Below are 24295 nucleotides of genomic sequence, written 5' to 3' on the forward strand. Positions count from 1 at the left end.
GACTCTCAACCACTGCGCCACGAGGGAAGCCCCTGCAAAACTCTTTAGAAGGTGTATTTCTTGGATTCTAACAGCTTCTTGCTGCTATTGTTGAAGTATAGTTGATTTACAATATTATATTAGGTTCAAGTGTACAGCAGAGTCATTCAATATTTTTATAGATTATACTCCATTTAACCTTATTACAAAACAATGACTATATTTCCCTGTGCTGTACAATATATCCTTGTTGTTTATTTTATACAATAGTAGTTCTTTGGCGACTTACAACTTAGCATGTTTTACCCATGTTGTAGCATTTATCAAAACCTCATTCCTTTTTATTGCTGAATAATACTGCATTGTACGTATATACCACATTTTGTTTAGTCATTCATTAGTTGATGGACATTTGGGCTGTTTCCACTTCTTGGCTATTATGAATACACTGCTATGAGCATTTGTGTACAAGTTTGTGTGGGCATGTTTTCAATCTTGGGTATACACCTAGGAGCAGAATTGCTGGGTCATATGATAAGTCTATTTCAATCTTTTGAGCAACTGCCCAACTGTTTTCCAAAGTGCTTGTACCATTGTACATTCCCACCAGAAGTGTATGATGGTTATTTCCAATTTCTCCACATCATTGCCAAATCTTATTTTGTTTCTGTTTTTTGTTTGTTTTAAATTATAGCCACCCTAGTGGTTTTGATTTGCATTTCCCTGATGGCAAATGGTGTTAAACAACTTTTCATGTGCTGGTGGCCATTTGTATATCTTCTTTGGAGAAACTTCTATCCAGATCTGTTACTCCTTTTTTTTTTTTTTTTTGCGATACGCGGGCCTCTCACTGCCCCGGCCTCTCCCGTTGCAGAGCACAGGCTCCGGACGCGCAGGCTCAGCGGCCATGGCTCACGGGCCCAGCCGCTCCGCGGCATGTGGGATCTTCCCGGACCGGGGCACGAACCCGTGTCCCCTGCATCGGCAGGCGGACTCTCAACCACTGCGCCACCAGGGAAGCCCTGTCACTCCTTTTTAAAACTGGGATTTTTATCTTCACTGAGTTGTAAAGAGTTCTGTATATATCCTGAACATAAGTTCCTTATCAGATAGATGATTTGCAAATACTTTCTTGCATTCTATGGATTGTCTTTTCACTTTGCTGGTATCCTTTGAAGCACAAGTTTTTAATTTCATGATATCCACCTAATTTATTTTTTGGTCAGTTGTGCTTTTTGTATCATATCTAAGAAGGCTTTACCTAATCCAAGGTCAAGAAGACATCTATATTTAAGAGTTTCATAGTTTTAGCTCTTACTAAAACTATAGTATATGAACCATTGAGTTTATTTTTGTATATGGTGTGAAGGGGTCCAACCTCATTCTTTGTGAATATGCAGGTGTCCCAGCACCAACTGTTGAAAATTGTTTTGAAAAGGCCTACATTTTAATGTGAGTTTTCCCAGAAGCCTAGTGAAATATTTCAGGGAGGAGGTTAAAGGAGTAAGGATTTTATAAGACTGCTTATTTTAAGCAAATGGTATCTCTTCAGGAGGTGTAAAAAAATTAGTCTGACCAATTATGTTTTCTATGTCCTCTAGTCAAATCAGCTGCTGAAGCTTCTACATAGCTGGTTCTTATTTTCTAATGGACTATGCATTCAATACCATATCCCTGGGACTTCCCTGGTGGTCCAGTGAGTAAAACTCCACACTCCCAGTGCAGAGGACCTGGGTTCGATCCCTGGCCAGGGAACTAGATCCTACATGCATGCCGCAACTAAGAGTCCACATGCCACAACTAAAGATCCTGTGTGCCACAACTAAGACCTGGCACAGACTAAATAAGTAAGTAAATAAATAAATAAATATATTTTTTAAAAAGCATGATCCATAAAAAAATACTGCTCAACCAGTCTTAATGAAAATTAAAAAAAAATACCATATCCCTAATACTTGCCTTCTAATTGTTCATGTTGTTTCATGTAACATACCCAAACATAGAAAACAAAGAAAAATTATAATTGTCTTACAGTGATCCTCTTTAAGACACACACCTCAGATCTCAACATTGAGACTGTACTAAATAAATACTGAGATGCTGATACTTGTCCACTAGACTGCTCAGATTATGCTGAGTATCAGCACCTACAAATCTTAAACTAGAAAATCAGGTTTAATCTTTAGATTCTTCCTCAAGCTGAATTCCAGGGGTCAGGTCATCAGGAAATCTCTAACTAGTAAGCAGAATATGGAATACAGAGTGCTTAAGTCCTTTTGCTAATGAACCTCAAAAAAAAAAAAAAAAAGCCTTCCTAATACAAATATAAGTAAAACGAAAGTTAAGATTACTAGAGAGATACTAATGTTCCCAAATGTAAAGTTGCCCTAAGCAAGGCTATCTACCCATCAGCCAGCTATTTACAACTTATTTTCAAACTGAAACTGTCAACACACTACTTTTTCATAAAAGCTCCCCTGGTTCAATTTCTAGATGAGAAACACATCTCAATATCTCCTCTACCCCTACTACCATCAAGAATCAAGAAACTTATCCTGGAATATCAAGAAATAACCTGAATGTATAGGAGAGTAATATGGACTTAATAGATTTATAAATTTAATGGTTTTTAAAAATTGGAGCTTTCAAAACTACAGTAACATGAGAAAATGCTTGTAAAATGACACTGAGTAAAAACTAAAAGTATGCAAAAAAATATAAGAGAGTAATATTATACATATTTTTAAATATTTGCATTTGGGAAAAAAGCATAAAACTCAGTACCCTTTAGGTAGTTATCACCCATTCCTCCTTTTCCCCAGACTGTTTCTATGGACTTACCTATTCTAGATATTTCATATAAACAGAATCACAGACTACATTACATGACTTTTTTTTGGTGTCTAGCTTCTTTCACTGAGCTATATTTGAGCTTCGTCCATGCTGTAGTATGTGTTAAGTCCAATTTTAAGATATAGTGAACCAGTCATACATAATTCTTTTGAGTTTCTTGCATGTAGGGTACTATTAGCTAAACAATATTTGGTTTCAACAATGCAACTTGGAGTGCAAAGGTATACAAATCAGTGGAAATTAACTGTTTTTTATACTTAAAATGTAAAACTACAAAGAAAAAGGATTGTTAAATTTCACAATATCTTTTTAAAGTATACAAACCACTTCTAGTTTAGAATTATGTAATGAAATCCAATGATACACGCTGTGTACCATAAGTCAGGAAAACATGGCTCAGTGTGGTGTTACAAAATAGCTGTGTGACCCTGTCACACCCATTCAGTCAAATATCTAAGAGTATAGGACATCAAATGTCCTTAAATTTTTGTTCTTTATATTAAATAGCTGGCACTGAGGGATCACTGTTTAATAGGAGACCTGGCAGCAGTAGACAAGATATAATGAAGAAGGCAATGAAAGAAAGTAAGAACAGAAGTTTGAGATGATAGACGAGAGGTTGTTAATTGAGATCTGGGCTTAAGTGGGGTATATAAATTCCTTGAAATTGCATGCAAAATTCTGTGCACCTTCCCAGGAAGAGGACTTATGGTTTTCAGCTTCCCAAGAGTTATTAAATAACAAAAGGGTTAAGAGACACTTCTGTGAACTTGGATGGCTGCCACAGAAACAGAAAAACCAGTTGAAGGAATATAAGGAAACATTTCAAACAAAGAGATAAAAGAAATCTTGGTTTTTCACACCTGAACACCCAGTCCTTCAAGAAGCCATCTCACAAAACTGTAACCAAAAGTTAGCTGTCTCACTTCAAGCCTCCTCTAGCACCTGTCACCCGTATGACTTTGTACTGTTTCATGTTTGATCTTATACTTGCCCCATGGTACCTAACAGTGAGAGTGACCTCCCAGAAAGTTAACCCACGAAAGTTAACTGAAAAAATTATAACCACTTTCAGGTGCCTTAAGTCAGTGCAAACAAATTTATAATTTAGACTTACGCATTTTTCTATTTTACGTTAAAATTACACATTCTATAAATAAAAAACAACAGTAGAAAACTGAAATTCTTTGGAAATTAGGCAGTAATGCCTTCTCATAGAGCTTCTGAACCCAAAACGCAGTATTTGCCCTAAAAAGGACTCCTTGCCCTTCACTTCAGATGGGCTAGATCTATTTAACCTTGAATGGAGGGTCCTAATTTGAGGCTACCAAAAAATAGTCTTAATTCTTCACTATCAAAAGGTGATTTCTGAAAATGACTTTTGACTGACAAACATGTAGTTTAAAGAGTTTTCCTGGCTATTGTCTCCAACTTTGGTCTAGTGACTCCCTTACCTCCATCTAGTTTATTGACCTGGCAAGAGTTCCCTAGATGTGGTATTTTAATTCCTGCTTATTTGAGCAAGTGAGTCTCCACACATCAGCTCTTTAACCTGAATATTAAAGTTCAGTCTGCTGGCCCAAAAATGGACCACCTAGCTCTCTGTATCCAGATCATTTGGACCACTTAACTTTTAGAGTCAAACATACAGTCCTGCTCACATGTGCACCTATCTCCAGTTAGTGTTTTCATCTTGTTAAAATAGAGGTTCTATCAAAAGAATGGTAATGACCTAAATGTCCATCAAACAGGGAACTGATTAAATAAATAACAGTACACACAATTAATACTATGCAGCCCTAGAGAAGAAAGAAGCTTTTTATGTACTGATAGGGAAACAGCTTCAAGATACAGTGTGGAAAAAAAAGCAACATGCAGAATTGTTCTGTGCAGCGGGCTACTTTTTGTGTAAAGGGGTCAAGGAGGACTACTTGTATTTGTTTGCATGTGTATAAAATCTCTTGAAGGATATACAAAAAACATTAACTTCAGTTGCCTATTAGATGTGGAACTGAGTGGCTACAGAACAAATAAGATGTCTCATCCATACTTTTCTAGAATTTGACCATATGAATATATTATTTAAAATCATTAAAAAATAAATTTGAAGATTGTTTTCTTTTGTGTAGGCCAACCCTACTACCTCTGTTTGGATTCCATGTGCTTCCACCTTCTCAGAAACCTTATACTACAGATTTTTGCTGCTCTCCATATTCAACTTCTTTTCACTGCATCCTTCCCATCAGCTTATAAACATAAGTCTTTCTCATTAAAACAAACTAATCCACCATCGATTCCACATCTAATTATTGCCCTATTCCTATACCCCTCCCCTGCTTCACAGCCGATCTTCTCCCAAAATAATCTGTTCTTGATGTTTCTATATCTCAATCTCCTGGAAAAATTCTTACCATACAATCCACTACTAAGTTCTGCTGTTTTTGTCTCTCAAATATCAATAGAATTCATCTATAACTCTTCATCTCTATTGCCAACACCCTAGCTAACAATATCTGCTAATGCAGTGGCTTCCTAAATAGTATATATACTCTTTGTTCTCAGAGTCCTTCTTTAAAAATACCCCCCTCCCAACCCCACCTAAAATCCTTCACTGGCTAGCTTTCCTCTGTTCTAGGATAAAGTCCAAAATCCTTAATAAAGATAATAAATGTAAAGAACCTGGCACAAGCATCTTAATGACTATTCCCAGGGTACAAACATGTACCCACTTCTCCAAAATGCTCTTTTTTAGAGAGGCAAGTTTGAATTCCTAAGGGATTTTGTTTGAAATGCCAGACATAAAAAATATTTTAAATGTATTTCATAATCTTATCTTTTTGGTACAATATCTTGGAGTCTTTTTCTGGACTGCAGGTCATGACCATTGTGGATTGTAAAATAAGTTTTAGAGGGTCAAAGCTAGGACTTTTTAGAAAATGAAATAGAATATACAGAATATATAATAGTAAGGGTCAACACTGTTTTATGAAACTTGTTTCCGTTTTTACAAACTGAAACATGGTATAAAATGTATTTTTTCTATTTTGAGTTGCCAAAAATATATCTGAACCCATGGTCTAAGCTATTTGAGACTATGATACTACTGTTTTCCTATGATTCAATTTTTTTCATCTATGACTAAGAAATTATACTTCAAGTTAACTTTCAATAGGTTTCAGAATTTCAGCCATTTTAAAATGGCTCTATTTCACACTACCTAATCTTAAATGAGGTCTGATAATTTACCTAACAGTGTTGCAACAGCAAAATTTAACTGAATACCTATACCACACACCTATCAGAACTCTGTGGCTCAAACCCCAAAGGCTTTGCGGTTTCTGGCTGCAGAGATATGAGCTCATTACCTGCAACTCAGAGACTGCCTCTCAGGGATTCTTAACCTTCTTTGTGGCATGGAAACCTTTACCAATCTGATGAAAAGTCATGGATTCCTTCTCAGATAGTGCTTTTGAATGGATACATAAGATTACCAAGGAAATTAGTTACACTGAAATACAGTTCTATTCTTGACCCTATAAGGATCTGTGGACCTAAGCGTAAGTATTCATCAATATAAAGATTACACCGAGTTTAAAAATTTATATGTAAGAAGTCCTAGGTAACTAAAGCACATTTTAAGAAATATAAAGCATTTTGAGAAACAATATCTAGGAACAAGAGAAAATTCCAGATAATGAAACACAGTGGGGGATGGGAGGTGTATGTGAAAAATGAAATACTGATAAGCTTACCTCAATATTAAGGAAGGTTTCTTCCCTTTCTCTATTTCTCTACACTCATGTATATATGGACTTCCTGCTAAAATCAACTTTATTTACTTAAGCAAATTTCTGCAATGGAAACTCTAAAACTAATTTTTTGAACCTTAAAAAAAGTACAAGGTGCCCATATATACAAATCCCCAAACAGTTTATTCACAAACAAAAATGCTGCTCTACTCATAGGTACTACCTCTGGGCTCTCTTCTACTGGCAGCTGCTAGGAAATATTATGACAAGCCTAATTATCTGATTTTCCAATATGCAGAATACTAGAAGAGTTACTATAAGGGGAGCTGCATTAACAGCAGATGAAGAACCATCAGACAGTGGGAAGACAATGAGAAAAAAAATTATAAAATGCTGGTACAAGAATTAAAAGCAGAAGGACTTCCCTGGTGGTGCAGTAGATAAAACTCCACACTCCCAATGCAGGGGCCCCGGGTTCGATCCCTGGGCAGGGAACTAGATCCTACATGCATGCCTCAACTAAGAGTTCACATGACACAACTAAGGAGCTTGAGTGCCGCAACTAAGGAGCTGCTGAGCCACAACTATGGAACCTGAGAGCCGAAACCAAGGATCCGGCGAGCTGCAACTAAGACCTGGTGCAACCAAATAAATTAAAAAAAAAAAAAGAAAAGAATTAAAAGCAGAACAGATTTCATTCAGTAACACAAATATTCCTACATAATAAGACTCTGGGGCACCATTCTATCACCTACAGAGAATAATAAACTAATCCTTCTAGTATGTTTTGAATCAGTAAAATGAGATGAAAATCTGCTTATAAGTCAGTATTTCAGTGATTTATGGGGGAAGGAGTGAGAATGAAAAGGGAGCATTGTGAAGTTTGAAAAGACCCAGCTGCGAATCAGTCTTAGTAAGACACTGTTACCAAAGACAGTGTTCTGGAATAAAAAAAAAGTTAAAAATGTAAAACATATTTTAGAAGGTCTCTATCCAAAACTTATCTATCCAAAATAAACTGTTTGAATTGGAAAATTTCACTTAAATTTAATTGCAGTTATACTTTCTACAACTGGATCCATTCAATTCTCCTGTGTGATTTCAATAACCCATCTTTTTAAGTCTTGTTTTTTAAGTCTCCTTGCTCCTTCATTACCCTGAACAGACTACTTATCAGTACCTATGGCTTCAGGGCCCTCTTAAGCTTCAAATCTACTTCTATTACTTCTATGTTTAAAAAAATATCACAGGGCTTCCCTGGTGGCACAGTGGAGAATCCGCCTGCCAATGCAGGAGACACAGGTTCGAGCCCTGGTCTGGGAAGATCCCACATGCTGCGGAGCAACTAAGCCCTGTGTGCCACAACTACAGAGCCTGCGCTCTAGAGCCTACGAGCCACAACTACTGAAGCCTTGTGCCTAGAGCCCATGCTCCGCAACAAGAGAAGCCACCGCGATGAGAAGCCAGCACACCACAACGAAGAGTAGCCCCTGCTGGACACAACTAAAGAAAGCCTGCGTGCAGCAATGAAGACCCAGTGCAGCCAAAAATAAATAAATAAATTTTTAAAAAAATCACAGTAAAAGGCAAGAAACTAGGATACAAATGACTAGTGGAGATAATGCTAAATAAAACACATTCACACTATACTATAAATTAGCCTCAATCAGGAATTGGTGCCTTAATATCAATTAATGGCAAATGTACAATGTTTGATTTGAGAGAGAAAGGTTAGACAGGGAGCCCTGATCACCTAAGGGAGAAAAGAAAGGTGAAAGGGGAATCACCAATTGAGGACAGAAAAGAGGACACTGGAACACCAAAAACACACTTTGTTAATTTTAGCATTTTACTGAGTGACAGTGGTGTGTATTTTCAAATGACAAAATAGATGTTATACACAGGGACGTTTCTATCAATTTAGCAGAACACTGCTGTGCTATATGAAACTTACCTTTATATGATTTAGGAGATATTTTTAGAAGACCCACTTTATTATAAAGGAGTCTCATTACCTCAATTATTACATATAAACCACTTCATTCCAATATTCCATTTTTCTGACAGATTCACTCTACTGGAAAAGGATTCCCAGGTCCCCATGACTGCCTTTGAGTCAAATCCAGTGTTACCATATCTATTTTGATTCTTCTACTAGTACTCTGCCACACTGTGCAATTACCTCTACCATCTAAAACTCAATTCTCATAGCTGACTAGCTCTACTGCTAACCCTATTTCTTCATCTATAAGATGAGAATAACATTCACTTTCATATAATTATTATGAAAATTAAGAATTTCCAGTTTCTGATCTAGCATGTAAGCTTAGAAGTCACCACACCACCCTAACAAAAAAATCAACAACTCTTCTTAGATCGGTCAGAGATGTGAGGTCAGAGAGCAAACTGCTGACCCCAGAACTTGAGAGACAGACGGATACAGAAAATCACAACTTACGAGAGCAGAAACCTGTCAGCAGAACCAGTGCTGGGGTAGGAAAACCTGAACTGTAATTCTGCTGGGGACTGTATGATTACTAGGGGTTCAGTGTGAACAAGTCTGAGTTAAAAACTCCAGGGGGACCCCACAGTCAATTCGTAAGTTTTATTTCCATGAGCTTTGCCAGGTCCTCCCAGTGAGTATCAGAGAAAAATTCCCCTCATGCTCCCAAGAGGAGGAGTGGGAAAGGAACCATTTTGATATATGCCAGAGCATTCTATTCTTCTTCACCTAAGGGGGTAGAGGCGGACACTGAGAAGCACTGGGAATTGCAAATTAAAACAAGCAAACAAAAACACCACTTACACCTATTAGAACAGTGAAAACTGAAAACACTTGACAGTATCAAATGCTGGTGAGGATGTGGATGGAGCAACAGGAGCTCTCCCTTACTGCTGGTGGGAATGCAAATGGCACAGCCACTTTGAAAGACGGTTTGGCGGTTTCTTACAAAACCAAACATACTCTTACCATATACAATCCAGCAATTACGCTCCTTGGTATTTACCTAAAGGGGTTGAAAACTTATATCCACCCAAAAACCTGCACATGGATGTTAACAGCAGCTTCAATCATAATTCCCAAAACTTGGAAGCAACCAAGATATGCTTTAGTAGGTAAATGGATAAACTTGTGGTGCATCAAGACAACGGAATACTATTCAGTGCTAAAAAGAAATGAGCTATTAAGCCATGGATAAACATGGAAGAAACTTCATTGCACGTTACTAAGTGAAAGAAGCCAATGTGAAAAGGCTACATGCTGTTTGCTTCTAAATATATGACATTCTGGAAAAGAAAAACTGTGGAGACAGTAAAAGATCAGTGGTTGCCAGGGGTTAGGAGGAAGGGATGAACATGTGGAGCACACAGGATTTTTTAGGCAGGCAAAATATTCTGTATGATACTATACATAACGGAGAATCCATGTCATTGTACATCCGTCCAAACTCACAGAGTATACAACACCAAGCTATGGATTTTGGATAATAATATTTTAGTGTAGATTCATTAAAAAAAAATTAAATGTGGCCCTATCAAAATCCCAGCTGGTTTATTTTCAGAAATTGACAATTGATCCCAAAATTCATATGGAATTATAAGGGACTAAGAATAGCCAAAATAATGTTGAATAATAAGAACAAAGTCTGAAGATTCACACCTCCTGATTTCAAAACTTACTGCAAAACTAGTGTAGGACTAGCATTAAGAATAGACATGTAGGGCTTCCCGGGTGGTGCAGTGGTTGAGAGTCCGCCTGCTGATGCAGGGGACACGGGTTTGTGCCCCGGTCCGGGAAGATCCCACATGCCGCGGAGCGGCTGGGTCCACGAGCCATGGCCGCTGAGCCTGCGCGTCCGGAGCCTGTGCTCCGCAACGGGAGAGGCCACAACAGTGAGAGGCCCGCGTACCGCAAAAAAAAAAAAAGACATGTAGGGACTTCCCTGCTGGTGCAGTGGTTAAGAATCCACCTGCCAATGCAGGGGACACGGGTTCAATCCCTGCTCCGGGAAGATCCCACATGCCACAGAACCACTAAGCCCATGTGCCACAGCTACTGAGCCTGTGTGCCACAACTACTGAAGCCCAGGTGTCTAGAGCACATGCTCCACAACAAGAGAAGCTACTGCAATGAGAAGCCCATGCACTGCAACAAAGAGTAGCCCCCACTCACCGCAAATAGAGAAAGCCCGCACACAGCAAGGAAGACCCAACACAGACAAAAATAAACAAATAAAATTTAAATTAAAAAAAAAAAGAATAGACATGTAGGGACTTCCCTGGTGGCACGGTGGTTAGGAATCTGCCTGCCAATGCAGGGGACACGGGTTTGATCCCTGGTCTGGGAAGATCCCACATGCCGCGGAGCAACTAAGCCCGTGTGCCACAACTATTGAGCCTGCACTCTAAAGCTCGCACACCACAACTACTGAAGCCCACATGCCTATAGCCAGTGCTCCACAACAAGAGAAGCCAAGAGTAGACATGTAGATCAATGGAACATAACTGAAGAGTCCAGAAATACTTAACACTTAATGGACAATTGATTTGGGGCACAACAATGGGGAAATATTGAACAAATGGTGCTCTGATAGGATAGTCACATTCAAAATAATAAATCTGGGGCCTTCCTTACACTACACACAAAAATTAACTCTTAAAAGAAAACACAGGAGTAAATCTTTGTGAATGTGGGTTAGGCAAAATTTTCTTAGACACAACACCAAAAGCTCAAGTGACAAAAGAAAAAATAAACTGGATCCACCAGAATTAGCAATTTTTGTGCTCAAGTAACACCATCAAGAAAGTGAAAAGACCATAGCAAAGGAAACCATAAACAAAACAAAAAGACAACCCACAGAATGGGAGAAAATATTTGTAAAGAAAGTGACCAACAGGGATTAATCTCCAAAATATACAAACAGCTCATGCAGCTCAATATCAAAAAAAAGCAACCCAATCGAAAAATGGTTGTTGGAAGATCTAAATAGACATTTCTCCAAAGAAGATATACAGATGGCCAAAAAGCACACGAAAAGATGCTCAACAGGGCTTCCTTGGTGGCGCAGTGGTTAAGAATCCGCCTGCCAATGCAGGGGACGTGGGTTCGAGCCCTGGTCCAGGAAGATCCCACATGCCACAGAGCAACTAAGCCCGTTCACCACAACTACTGAGCCTGCGCTCTAGAGCCTGCAAGCCACAATTACTGAAGCCAGCACGCCTAGAGGCCGTGCTCCGAAACAAGAGAAGCCACCACAATGAGAAGCCTACACACCGCAATGAAGACCACGACTAGAGAAAGCCCATGCGCAACAAAGACCCAATGCAGCCAAAAATAAATAAATAAATTAATTAATTAAAAAAAAAGATGCTCAACATCACTAATTATTAGAGAGATGAAACTCAAAACTACAATGAGGTATCACCTCACACCGGTCAGAATGGCCACCACCAAAAAATCGACAAACAATAAATGCTGGAGAGGGTGTGGAGAAAAGGGAATCCTCCTACACTGTTGGTGGGAATGTAAATTGGTACAGCCACTATGGAGAACATATGGCAGTTCCTTTTTTTTTTTTTAAACATCTTTATTGGAGTATAATGGCTTTACAATGTTGTGTTAGTTTCTGCTGCATCACAAAGTGAATCAGCTATATGTATACATGTATCCCCATATGCCCTCCCTCTTGCATCTCCCTCCCACCCTCCCCATCCGACTCCTCTAGGTGGTCACAAAACACTGAGCTGATCTCCCTGTGCTATGCAGCTGCTTCCCACTAGCTACCTATTTTACATTTGGTAGTGTATATATGTCAATGCTACTCTCTCACTTCGTCCCAGCTTACCCTTCCCCCTCCCCATGTCCTCAAGTCCATTCTCTACATCCGTGTCTTTATTCCTGTATTGCCCCTAGGTTTGTCAGAGCCATTTTTTTTTTTTTAGATTCAGTATGGCAGTTCCTTAAAAAAGTAAAAATAGAGCTACCATATGATAAGCAATCCTTCTCCTGGCCATATATCCGGAGAAAACCATAACTGGAAAAGATACATGCACCCCAATGTTCACTGCAGCACTATTTACAACTGCCAAGACATGGAAGCAACCTAAATGTCCATGAACAGAGGAATGGATAAAGAAAATGTGGTACATATATACAATGGAATATTACTCAGGCATAAAAAAGAATGAAATAATGCCATTTGCAACATGGATGGACCTAGAGATTGTCACACTGAGTGATGTAAGTCAGACAGAGAACGACAAATATCATATGATAGCGTTTATACGTGGAAACTAAAAAAATGTTACAAATGAACTTATTTACAAACAGAAACAGAGTCACAGATATAAAAAACAAATTTATGGTTACCAGGAGGGAAAAGGGGGGAGGGATAAATTGGGAGATTGGGATTGACATATACACATATATATAAAATAGATAACTAATAGGGACACTGTATGGCAAATGGAACTCTACTCAATACTCTGTAATGACCTATATGGAAAAAGAATGGATATATGTATATGTATAACTGATACACTTTGCTCTACAGCAGAAACTAACACAACATTGTAAATCAACTATACTCCCATAAAAATTAAACCACCCCCCCCAAACTAGTCTATCTGTAGGAACAAGCAGGAGAGATCGCTCACAAAGATCTAATAATATTTGAAGGTTTCTTTGCAGAAATGATGGAAAAGTACAAATAAAATATGAACTTTAACAGGGTATGCTTGTTAGGGTCTCTAGAAGCAGAAAACAGCTTTATAGGGTATAATTACAAAATCTACTGGCTTTTTGTTTGCATTCGCTTCCAAAGATTCTGACAACAGTCTTAAAACAGTCTCAGAGTAGATGACTATCACTGTCTTCATTCGTCCAAAAATTCTGAAATTCTCATCACCAAAACAGCTGTCAGTCTGCTCCCAATAATGTTATGTTCTTCTGAAAAATACCACTTCATACCCTTTCTCTGAGCGCTTTCAATGGAAGGATTATTCATGTCATATATGTTCTCTGTCTGTAATTAACTAAGAGGAAGGGACATAAAGATTTAAAGGAAGGTAAACTCATGGTTACCAAGGAGGAACGGGGGAGGGGATAAATTAGGAGATTGGGATTGACAACAGATAACTAATAAGGACCTACTGTATAACACAGGGAACTCTACTCAACACTCTGTAATGACCCATATGGGAAAAGAATTTTAAGAAGAGTGGATATATGTATAACTGATTCACTTTGCTGTATAGCAGGAACTAACACAACATTGTTAATCAACTATACTCCAATAAAAATTAATTTTTCAAAAGTGAAAAGACAGTCCACAAAACAGGAGAAAACTTGCAAATCTCATATCTGACAAGGGATCAGAATATATAATGAACTCTTACAACTCAATAAGGATCTGAATAGACATTTCTCCAAAGATGTACAAATGGCCAAGAAGCACGTGAAAAGATGCTCAACATTGAGCCTTTACGGAAATGCAATCAAAACCACAATGAGGACTTCCCTGGTGGCACGGTGTTAAGAATCTGCCTGCCAATGCAGGGGATTCGAGCCCTGGTCTGGGAAGATCCCACATGCCACGGAGCAACTAAGCCTGTGCGCTGAGCCCGCGCTCTAGAGCCTGCGCTCTAGAACCTGCCAGCCACAACTACTGAGCCCGCGTGCCACAACTACTGAAGCCCGCTCGCCTAGAGGCCGTGCTCTGCAACGAGAAGCCACCGCAATGAGAAGCCCATGCACTGCAATGAAGAGTAGCCCCCACTCGCCGCAACTAGAGAGAGCCCGCGTGCAGCAACGAAGACCCAACGCAGCCAAAAATAAACAAATAAGCTAATTAATTAATTTAAAAAAAAAACCCAAACCGCAATGAGATACCACTTCATAGGCACTAGAATGGCTATAATTAAAAAAAAAAAGATAATAAGTTTTGGTGATGATGTGCAGAAATTGGAACCCTTGTGCACTGCTAGTGGGAATGTAAAACCATACTACAAGTGTTTTGGAAAACAGTTTGGCAGTCCCTCAAAAGGTTAAACATGGAATTATGTGACACAGCAATTCTACTAGGAAGTGTATAACCAAGCGATATGAAAACATATCTGTACAAAAACTTGCACACAAATGTTTATAAAAGCATTCATAAGAGCCAAAAAATGGAAGCCCAAATGTTCATCAATGAAGAATGGCTAAACAAAATGTGGCTGATCCACACAATGAAATACTTCACAATAAAAGAAATGAAGTCCTGATACATGCTACAACATAGATGAATCTTGAAAACAGTAAGAGACCAGCGACAAAAGACCACATATTAGTATGCATACTGGTATGCACTTCTCATTGGGGAAATGCAAATTAAAACCACAATGAAACACTTCTACACACTTATCAGAGTGCCTAAAATAAAAGACTGACAATACCAGGTGCTGGTAAGGATGTAGAGCAAACAGAACTCTCGTATATAGCTGATAGTGTAAACTGGTGAAACCACTTTGGCAACTTATTTTGAAATGCATCCAAAAATAGGATGGATTGATAAAGGGACAGGGTATGTGTTAAAACAAATATAGCAAAATGTTAACTACAGTCTAAGTGGTAGGAATATGGGTATTCAAACAATTCTGTCAACTTCTCTTTGTTTTTGAAATTTCCATAATAAAATATTGTGGGAAAAACTAAATATATACCTGTTCCATTACCCAGCATTTCCACTCCTGAATATAAACCAAATAGGTATTTACGTATATTTTAAAAAATGTTCACAGCACATTCATACAGTCAAAAACTAACACAACCCAAATATGTATTAATAGTAAAATGGGTTTTAAAAGTATATTTATACAACTGAATCCTCTACAGCAATGAAAAATAATATGAGCTACTGCCACAATATGGAACATCATAACCGAATTTCACAAACAATGCTGAACAAATTATTTAAGTTCAAAACTGGGCAAAACAAACAGAAGGTGGTAAGAGGTCAGAACAGTAGTTACCTTTGGGGAAGGGGTATTGACTGTTAGAGGAGATATGAGGGAGCCTTTTGGGGGGTTGGATATTGGCTATATCTCGATGGTGGTTATAATATGTAAAAGGTCACCGGACTATATAGTTAAGATGTTATTTATACTATTAAATATATACTCTTTATTGTATATAAGCAATATAAAGGTTTTACACACACACACACATATTATACTTTAACTGTACAACATTATACAACTTCCTCTAAATTCATGCTCACCACCTACTGATTATTCTTCCAGCTCCAAGCTCCCCAACTCATAGTTTAATCAGGGCAGCTCTTTTGCTTTTATTATTTTTTACATTTACGTTCATCATTTGATGTCTTCAGAAGCTAAAGAGTTATTTTGTGATCCACTGCCCTATCATAAATTGATCCTCCAACTTAAAGTCTCAAGTTTAATACTTGATTATACTGTTTCACACTGAATAAATGCTTCATGTATATACATTAATCTTGCCTCCTTAAAGTGGTAGATCCTTAAGGGTAAAGGACTCATTTCTCCTTTCACCTTGGTGCCCAACACATACCTGCTGACCGATAGAAGAAATGAAGTATCAAGTGTCCTGGTTTTTATCCTTAAAGCCTTGCCATTCAGTTTATGGTAAACTGCTTTTTTTTGCCACATATGTAAGAATTAAATTGTTATACAAAATTACATGTAATTTTAACTAATTGGATCAATTATAAAAGTCTCATTCTTCTTAAAGCCATTCAGCTTCATAAGAATTCATAAAGTTTTAATAAATTTAGGAACTAATATATCTGGAGGATTGCTTTCTTCATTCCCACATCTTCATATCCCTTACTTACCTTACTGTATGCTCTCTGGATTAAGTAACAAGATAATTACTCAACTGCCCCTGGGAGCACACTCCATGTTGGCTATTTAATTAAAAGATAGGTATATGTGCATTCATATTAAAATGAACTCAAAGTATTTTTAATTGGTTACAATAAGGAACTCTTCTAAGACTTGAAAAGCAACATACCATAAAGTCAAATTGAATATCAAAACCAAAAGGTCAGGCAGATTCTCCAAGAGCAGAAAATATATTTAGTTCTCCCTTATCACTTTACTTTTCAACAGCATGTAGCAATTTCTTCTGCCATTAAAAACACACACACTTTGGCTATCTATGCGCTAGCTTTTCCTCACATCTTTCACTCACATTTCCACTCTGAGTCTTTAGTATCTTTACCACCTCACTCTTGATTTCATTTACATCACAACTGCAAAAATCCTGAATACTGAACAGGTTAACAATATCATAAATATTTTTTGATATTGTTATTGTTTTAAATTGTTAATAAATTAAATTTATTGTTAAATTCTATATTAAAAGTTACTGACAAGGAATCAACTTCTGGAAATTTGTTACAGCCTATTTTTTAATAATCTGTTGATACAGGACAGAAACACATAATCCCTAACTCTTTGCTTGAAAAAAGGTAATACACAGAAGATAATTACATTCAGAAATGGCTTGAGGCAAGATGACAAAGAAATACAACATCTAATTCCAACTGTATTTACAATCATCCTCTTTTCACTTCCTTCCTCATTTCTAGAAATTTTGAACTTGGCTGAGACAGTAAAGACAGAAAGAAGTGGTACAAGTTGAAGAAAAAGAAGTCAGGGAAAACCTATAGTAGCCATTCTGTGACAATTTTTCTATGTAGAAGGAACCAAATAAAATTAAGATCTTTAAAAAAAATCCCCTCCTACCTAAAGTATTATATTATGATTTTTAAAAGATCTAAATTTTACAAAAATATATCCTAGAAAGTGCTAACTAAAAAATATTTTAAGAAAGTCAAGTTCTCAGACCTTATGTACCAAGTACTCATTACCCCTATCTTCTCAAGTTACCCTATAATTGGCTCTAGAATTAAACTGACACACAGACTGTCCTACTCTTAAAGGTGCTCATACATTCTTAATGGCAAAGAATCAGCCTTAATTAAAGGACATCCAGAGGGGTAGATCATGCATAAACAAACAAAACCCTTGTAACAATGGTTACAAATAAATAAGCAAAGATATTTGCTTAGTTATTAAAAAAAAGAAGAGGCAAGCTGAGCTACACAGAACACAGACCAAACTCAAATGAAAACAAGGTAAACAGATTAACTTTCCCAAAGCTTATGCACATTATAAATTAGAAGTGACAGGACAAAACTGAATATAGTCAGATAACATAGTTAATGTGGGAGAGAAAAATAGCAGAACCCTTTAAAGTACAAAAGCCAAACACTAAAGCACAGGATTCTGGGAACAATTTATAAAGAATCGAACAACCGTTAAGACTTCACACTCACAGAAAAACACAATAACTGATTTTCACATTTACTCAAGTATTTGAGTGCCTGCTATGTGAAAAGCACAGTTCTAGCAATGCAAAGATGAATCATCAGACTTGGATTCTAGTAGGGTACAGGCAACATTGTTATAAATAATTAAAATCAAATAGGCAGGGTAAAGAAGTGTATAAAGAGGAGTAATTAAAATCAAATAGGAAGGGTAAAGAAGTGTATAAAGAGGAGTATTCTGGGCAACAGGAATAGAATGAGCAAAGGCAGAGGCTGGAAAGCAGAAGGCATATACAGAACATAGCAAACTTCAGTCTGACTAGAGTATAGGTTTTATATAAGACTACGAAAAGCTGGAAAAGTATAAAAGAAGCCAGATAATAACTCTGAATGCTAGGACAGATCTTCAGTGATGAGTCGGGAAGAATCATTAAGGATTAAGAGGCAAGGGAATCTGATTTGGATAGAATTTACTGAACAATAAATGGTTGGGGATGAAATGCATGGAAGAGGAGACATCAAATAGGTAATTGTGAGAGGTCATGAAGACCTCAGTTCCAGTGGTGACAGTGTAAGAGGGAGAAGGCAGAGTTCTAAGTTAGACACCGGGTGTCTACAATGTGTAAGGTACCATTCCACTCCACTGAGAAACTTTTAAAATCTTAACACATCATTCTCACTTTTAAGGAAACAGTAATCTGGAAAAATAATAAATGTTAAAGCACCGAGAGCTAATAAGATAATACATGATTTCCAGATAAATATTACAAACAGAAAATACTACACTTGAAGAAATCAGGAGAGGGGAAAAAAATGGTCAGTGGAGGATTTATTAAAGAGGTTGGAGTTGATCTGCACCTCAATGAAAAGGTAAAATTTCAACAGGGGAGGGATAAAATTTCACACAAAGGGAGTTTTTTTAAGTTAAATAATTTGTTTAATAAGAGCAAGATAGGTGAGATACACTGAGGTAATTTCCAACAAAATAGTAAACAAAACACTAATACATAAAAAAAAAAATTAACTACCTGAACTTAACTTCATAAAGATACCAGAAAAACAAGTTATTATTACTATTAAAGCTCTGAATGCTTAAAAATGAGTATCTTCTTATATTCTAGATCTTTAAATGAGAGGGGTTACTTTTAATGAGTTCTATAGTAGAGACCAAGCCTTAAAAAAAAAAAGTAACCTTCAGTCAGTTTGAAATATCCAGAATGTTATGTTTTGTTATTTGTGAAAGAAGTTCCTCAAGACACAACATAATCTGATAAACTCTCTTCATATTTTACACGTGATATGAACCAGGATATGAACTCAGACCCATCTGACTCCAAAACCAGAGCTATACTTGCACTCAGCGCTGTATTACCAATAATTTTTCTTCTCATTTTAAAATCTCAAATGTATTAATCACAAAGTGCACAGCAGAAGGAAGAGATGAGTAAATCTCAAACTATATAAGTACTGCAAAAGTGAGAGATACCACTTTATTTATATATGCATATATATATATTCAGATTAAAGTACTGTAAAGTGCTTTTTTGTTGTCGATGAATATTAATTTAACAGAGTGCCACTCCCAAATTAGTCATGAGAAATGGGGGTTTTAGAGTGACTAGTTAGTGGTTTCTCAATCTGTTCACTTACACCTTTCAAAGCTGGGCTACCTACCTGGCCCTTTCCTCTTATCAACCTTCATTCCTCAGCCTTTCATGACTTATCCTCCCTCTCACAACCCTTCTAAGACTGCCCTTGATGGGCAGATTTCCTCTGTATTCTTTTTAAACATTCAGGAAGGAAAGAGTAGACGACGTGCCAAATTTGTTTTTTACCTTCTAATTCAAGAAAAGCTCTAACCTCTTCCCTCCAATTTCTTTAAGGACAAAGATTTAAGTTCTTTCTCACAAAATAAACATTTTGTTATAGAATATAAACAAGATGGAAAAAACCTATTTTATCAATAATTATTTTAAACCAATGCCTATGTTTAATATTATTGGGATTTGATTTTTAGGATTGATTCCTTAAAAATGATCCATTATAAAGGAAAAAGGCACTAGGAATGTGCATAATTCTTACAAAACATTCTACTGCACTTGCCTCAAAATAAATATATTAAATCATTTAAAAGAAATCCAGTCATTCAACCAACAACTGACTGCCTAATGTGTGCCAGGCACTATTTAGGCACTTGGGAAACAACAATTTTTTAAAAACTTCCCTTTCCTCAGGGAGTTTACCACCTAGCAGGAGGAGACAGATAATAAACAATAAATATCATAAGTAAAGACAATGTGTTAGAAAGTGATAAACGCTATGGAAAAAAATAGAACAAGGTAAGCGAGAATTCCAGGGTGCCAAGGCAAGTGCACTTTTAAATAGGGTGGTCAGAGAGGGTGTAAGAATGTGTCATTTGACTAAAAACTTGAAGGTAAGGGAGTCAGCCATGATGATACCTGGGGGAAGAGTACTCAAGGCACAGAAAAAAACAGAGTAAAGGTCCTGGAGTATCCTAGAAACAAGGAGGCCAGAGGAAGCCAGCAAAGGGCAGAGTAGTAAGAGGTGTCATAAGAGCTCTGTATGGGAGCAGAGGGTATAGATCATGTAGGGTTTATGGGACACTAAGGAATTTGGCTTTTACTTTGAACGAAATGAGGATCCACAGAAAGTTGAGTAGAGTGTCATGATCTGTTTTACCACAATCACTCTGGATGATGGGTTAAGCATAGACTAAAGGGAGGGTAAGGGTGAAAGCAGAGAGACCAGTTAGGAGGCTACAAAAGAAACCCAGGAGAGAAATATGTACTTCCCATCAACTTTGACCACAGTAGTGCAGTGCTTACATTTAAGCATAAATAGATAAAACAAATCTCAGATCCTGTTAATAAGAAATAACTGGATGTTACAGAAGTTTTTTATATAGAGCTCTTGGCATATAGATACATTGTACATCTTTTCTTTTAACCATTCACTACAGAGAAATACCAAGTGTGTTCCTTTATAATCAGTTATTCCCTCCATGAATTTTTTAAAAATCCTACTGTAACTGAGACTATTCTTTAAGGAAATAAGCCAATATTTCTGTAGCTCTGTCAATTATACACTATTTTTGAAGAAAAAAATAAGTCACTTCTATCCACTGAAAATATAAATCATTTACCTTGGATTAGTGTTTCTCAGATCACCTGATTTACATTCCTAAAAACTTCAATTCCTTCAGGTAAGACAAATTTCTACAAAAGTTTCTCTTTTTATGCTTCTATCTTTAAAGAAATTACTTCTTTCAAATTGATGCCAAATTTGCATATCAGTATCTGGGTCGTTCATTTCAGGAAATGGCAACCACAAAAAACTCCCGCTGTCACAAACATGTTTCAAAAAACGTTCCTTCATGACACCAAAAAAACTCTCTTATCATCTTATCCTGCTGGAAAAGGCAAATACAATTCCCATAAATTCTAAAGAAGTTATTCTTAACACTGTATTTATCATAAGGATATAAGAGAAAGAGTGTAGAAAGTCAAAGATATTTGACTTGCCTAGAAGGGGGCTAGGGAACATGGAAGGAGATTTTGAAATAAAAACTCATACTTCTAAAAGAATTTGCTTATGAAACTGAAATAAGCACACTGTCCTATAGCATTTATGAAGGAAACCAAGAGTGAAATATAAACTATTTACTTGCTTCAAAGACTCAGAAAAACATCTAGACTTAGCTTGGATTTTTTAAGAGACTTCCCTTGTGACAATTCTTTGGAAGAAACGGGTGTGTAAATTTACAAAACTGAATTCAAATTCATTAATTCACTCAACATTTAAGTGCTTATGTGCCAGAAATGGCACTAAGCAAGGGGGACATAGTCCCTGTTCTCAAGGGCTTACAGTCTTCACTCACTCCAGTTACTAAGCATCTACTATGAGCCAGATGCTGCGTATACAACAAACAGGAAACACAGGGTCCCTACCTGCATACAGCTTATACTGGAGAAGGAGGGAAATGCCTCAAGAATGAGACACACATCTAACTAAACAAGGATAACATTCAAGTGTTAAATGGGCTGCTTATGAAAGTGTGGACACTTCCTTCAGGGGGGACACAAAGAAGGAAGTAATGGATTCAGGGTGAGAGGGAGGGGAATGTAGGGACTTCAGATACAGTTGAGTCCTCAAAGAGGATTACGCTGTTCACCTGCTGACCTTGGGGGAAGGGCTCCAGAGGGGGCAAATGGAGCTAAGGCAGAGATGTGTGAACAGGCTGTTGTATTTGATAGGCCTGGAATATGAATGTGAAAGAGAAATCATGGAGACTTCTCTATGCCACAATTAAAAGACTGGACTTTATTGGCATATATGAAAGGCCCCTGGAGGGTTTTATCCAGAAAACCAGCATATGTGATCAGGTTTTTCTGGTGTGGTGAGACACTGATTTACATAGGAATGAGAAAAGAATAACACTAGATAATGATGTCACCACATGAAACAACAAAGGAGACTGCCCAGTTTGAAAATTAAACCCCATTCATGAAAAAAATTAAGCCACAACTATCCAAGCCCTTCTGGGGAAAAAGTTTTTAATCACCATTATTTAAAACTGAAAAAGTAGAGGAAAGGTTTATATATATTACGGATTATAACAGCTGCATATCTATTTTGAGTTTTCTAAAGCAGTCTTTAGCTCTTTATTAATTGTGTAAAGATATCTGGAGCTGCTGATTGCTGTACAAAAAGCAGTGAAGCTATTTAGAAGACAAGTCTTTGATACAAAGGGAGAACCACGAGTAACATAAGCTATTTCTCAGGTAAGGTTTGAAGGTTTCCAAAGTTCAAGATAAGCAAGTTCTCTTAAGTCAGCGTGTTTAAAAGGTGTGTCATAGGGGTGGAGCAAAAGGAGGGATTAAAAATTAATATAAACATATATAAAAACAAGTAACTCGATGTTGCTAGAACCAAAATCACTACTTGGAAATCTCCCAAGCAGAGGGAGAAATGAACGCCTACCAGATCCAATGAATACAGACAGACAGGAGGGAGGAGAGGATGATCACACTTGAAAGTATAAACGGGGGGGGGGGGGAAGGGGTAACGACCTATCCAGAACCCAAAATCCAGCTGGCGATGCGATGAGGAAATCACCTCCAAACCTCACAGTTCAGGCATAAAGGCAGGAAAATATCACTTCCAAACTCCACCATCTAACCACCAGCCACAGGCCAAGGGGATATCACACATACTCGAATCCCAGAACTCAAGGACAAGTACCATCCCCACGCAGTGCTTGAGGGGAGGTGAAGGATTCCCCCTATCCTGAGGGTGGGAAGCAATCACCCTCACATCCAGCCCTAAGGGGGTCAGTGCTCCTCAGGCCAGGGGCAGTGACAGCCCCGAAGATCCCACAATCTCAGCCAGAGCTGCCTCTACTCCTCGCACCCCTGTTGCCCAACACACACCCTCCCCTACCTGATATGGCGGCGGCGGCTCCTGATCCGGCTCCGTCCCCTCGCCAAAGCTAGCCCGGTCGGACTGAGACTCGTGAAGCAGGGAGATGTCATCCGAAGTGGGGGACTTCAGGCAGTTCCCCATCTTCCGGGGCTGGGGTGTGTGATCTAGGGGAGGAAGAAAGCAGTAGCGGGGTCGTTCGCACGCTCCGCCGTCAGCCTCGGTCAGCGAGGTGGGGTCGGGCGGCAGGCCGGGGCTCAGGCGGCGACGGCTAACCCGCCCCCCGGCGCCGCCGAAGAGCCGCTCATGCTAGCCCCCGGGGTTGGGGGCTTAAGGCTGGGCCGCGGGTTCCCTGGGGTCGCGGCGGTAGCCTCCTACGAGGCGGCGGCGGCGGCGGCGGCGGCGGCGGCGGCGGGGGGGGGGCGGGGAGACGAAACACTTCCCCACCCCGCCCCCCCGCGGGGCGGCGGCGGCCACGGAGCTGCTGGGCCTAATCCAGGTCAGGAGGGGGGGGCGCGGCCGTCGAGGCTCCCTCAGCTGCTGCCTCAGCTGCTGCTGCCCCCGCCGACGCCGGAGCTGCAGCCGCGGGCCTCATCCTACTCCGCCTGAAAGCGGCGGCGACGGCCAGAACGAGGCCAGCTGCGGCCTGCGTCACGCCGCCGTGCGTGCTCTGGTCCCGCCCCGGCGCTGGGAGGCGTGGGCGGCTCTCAGCTGCGCGTCCCCCCCCGCACCCCGCCTCTCTCGCCTTCTCCAGTCCTAAGCAGCTGTTCCTGGGCCTGCGTCAGTTTCTGCTTCTCTGACAGTCTGAGACGTGACTCCGAAACCAATCCTGCGTCTCCCGTGCCTCCCCAGACGCACTGCGCCCACCTCGCTTGTCTCAGCTCTTACCTGTGCGCTGTTTTGACAGTCTTCTCACCACCT

At 38.8% G+C, this 24295-nt stretch overlaps 1 protein-coding gene across 1 annotated transcript in view; it reads right to left on the reverse strand.

The window, feature by feature from the left end:
- Window positions 1–24017, reverse strand: part of RNF11 (ring finger protein 11) — a 39235-nt gene extending 15218 nt beyond the window's left edge. Inside the window, exon 1 of the mRNA XM_030870099.2 lies at window positions 23396–24017. Within this exon, the coding sequence (XP_030725959.1) occupies window positions 23396–23518 (123 nt within the window). The 5' untranslated portion in view covers window positions 23519–24017. The remainder of the gene's footprint in view (window positions 1–23395) is intronic.
- Between the last annotated feature and the right edge of the window lie 278 nt (window positions 24018–24295).

The sequence above is a fragment of the Globicephala melas genome, chromosome 1 (assembly GCF_963455315.2).
Source record: "Globicephala melas chromosome 1, mGloMel1.2, whole genome shotgun sequence".
Taxonomy (NCBI): domain Eukaryota; kingdom Metazoa; phylum Chordata; class Mammalia; order Artiodactyla; family Delphinidae; genus Globicephala; species Globicephala melas.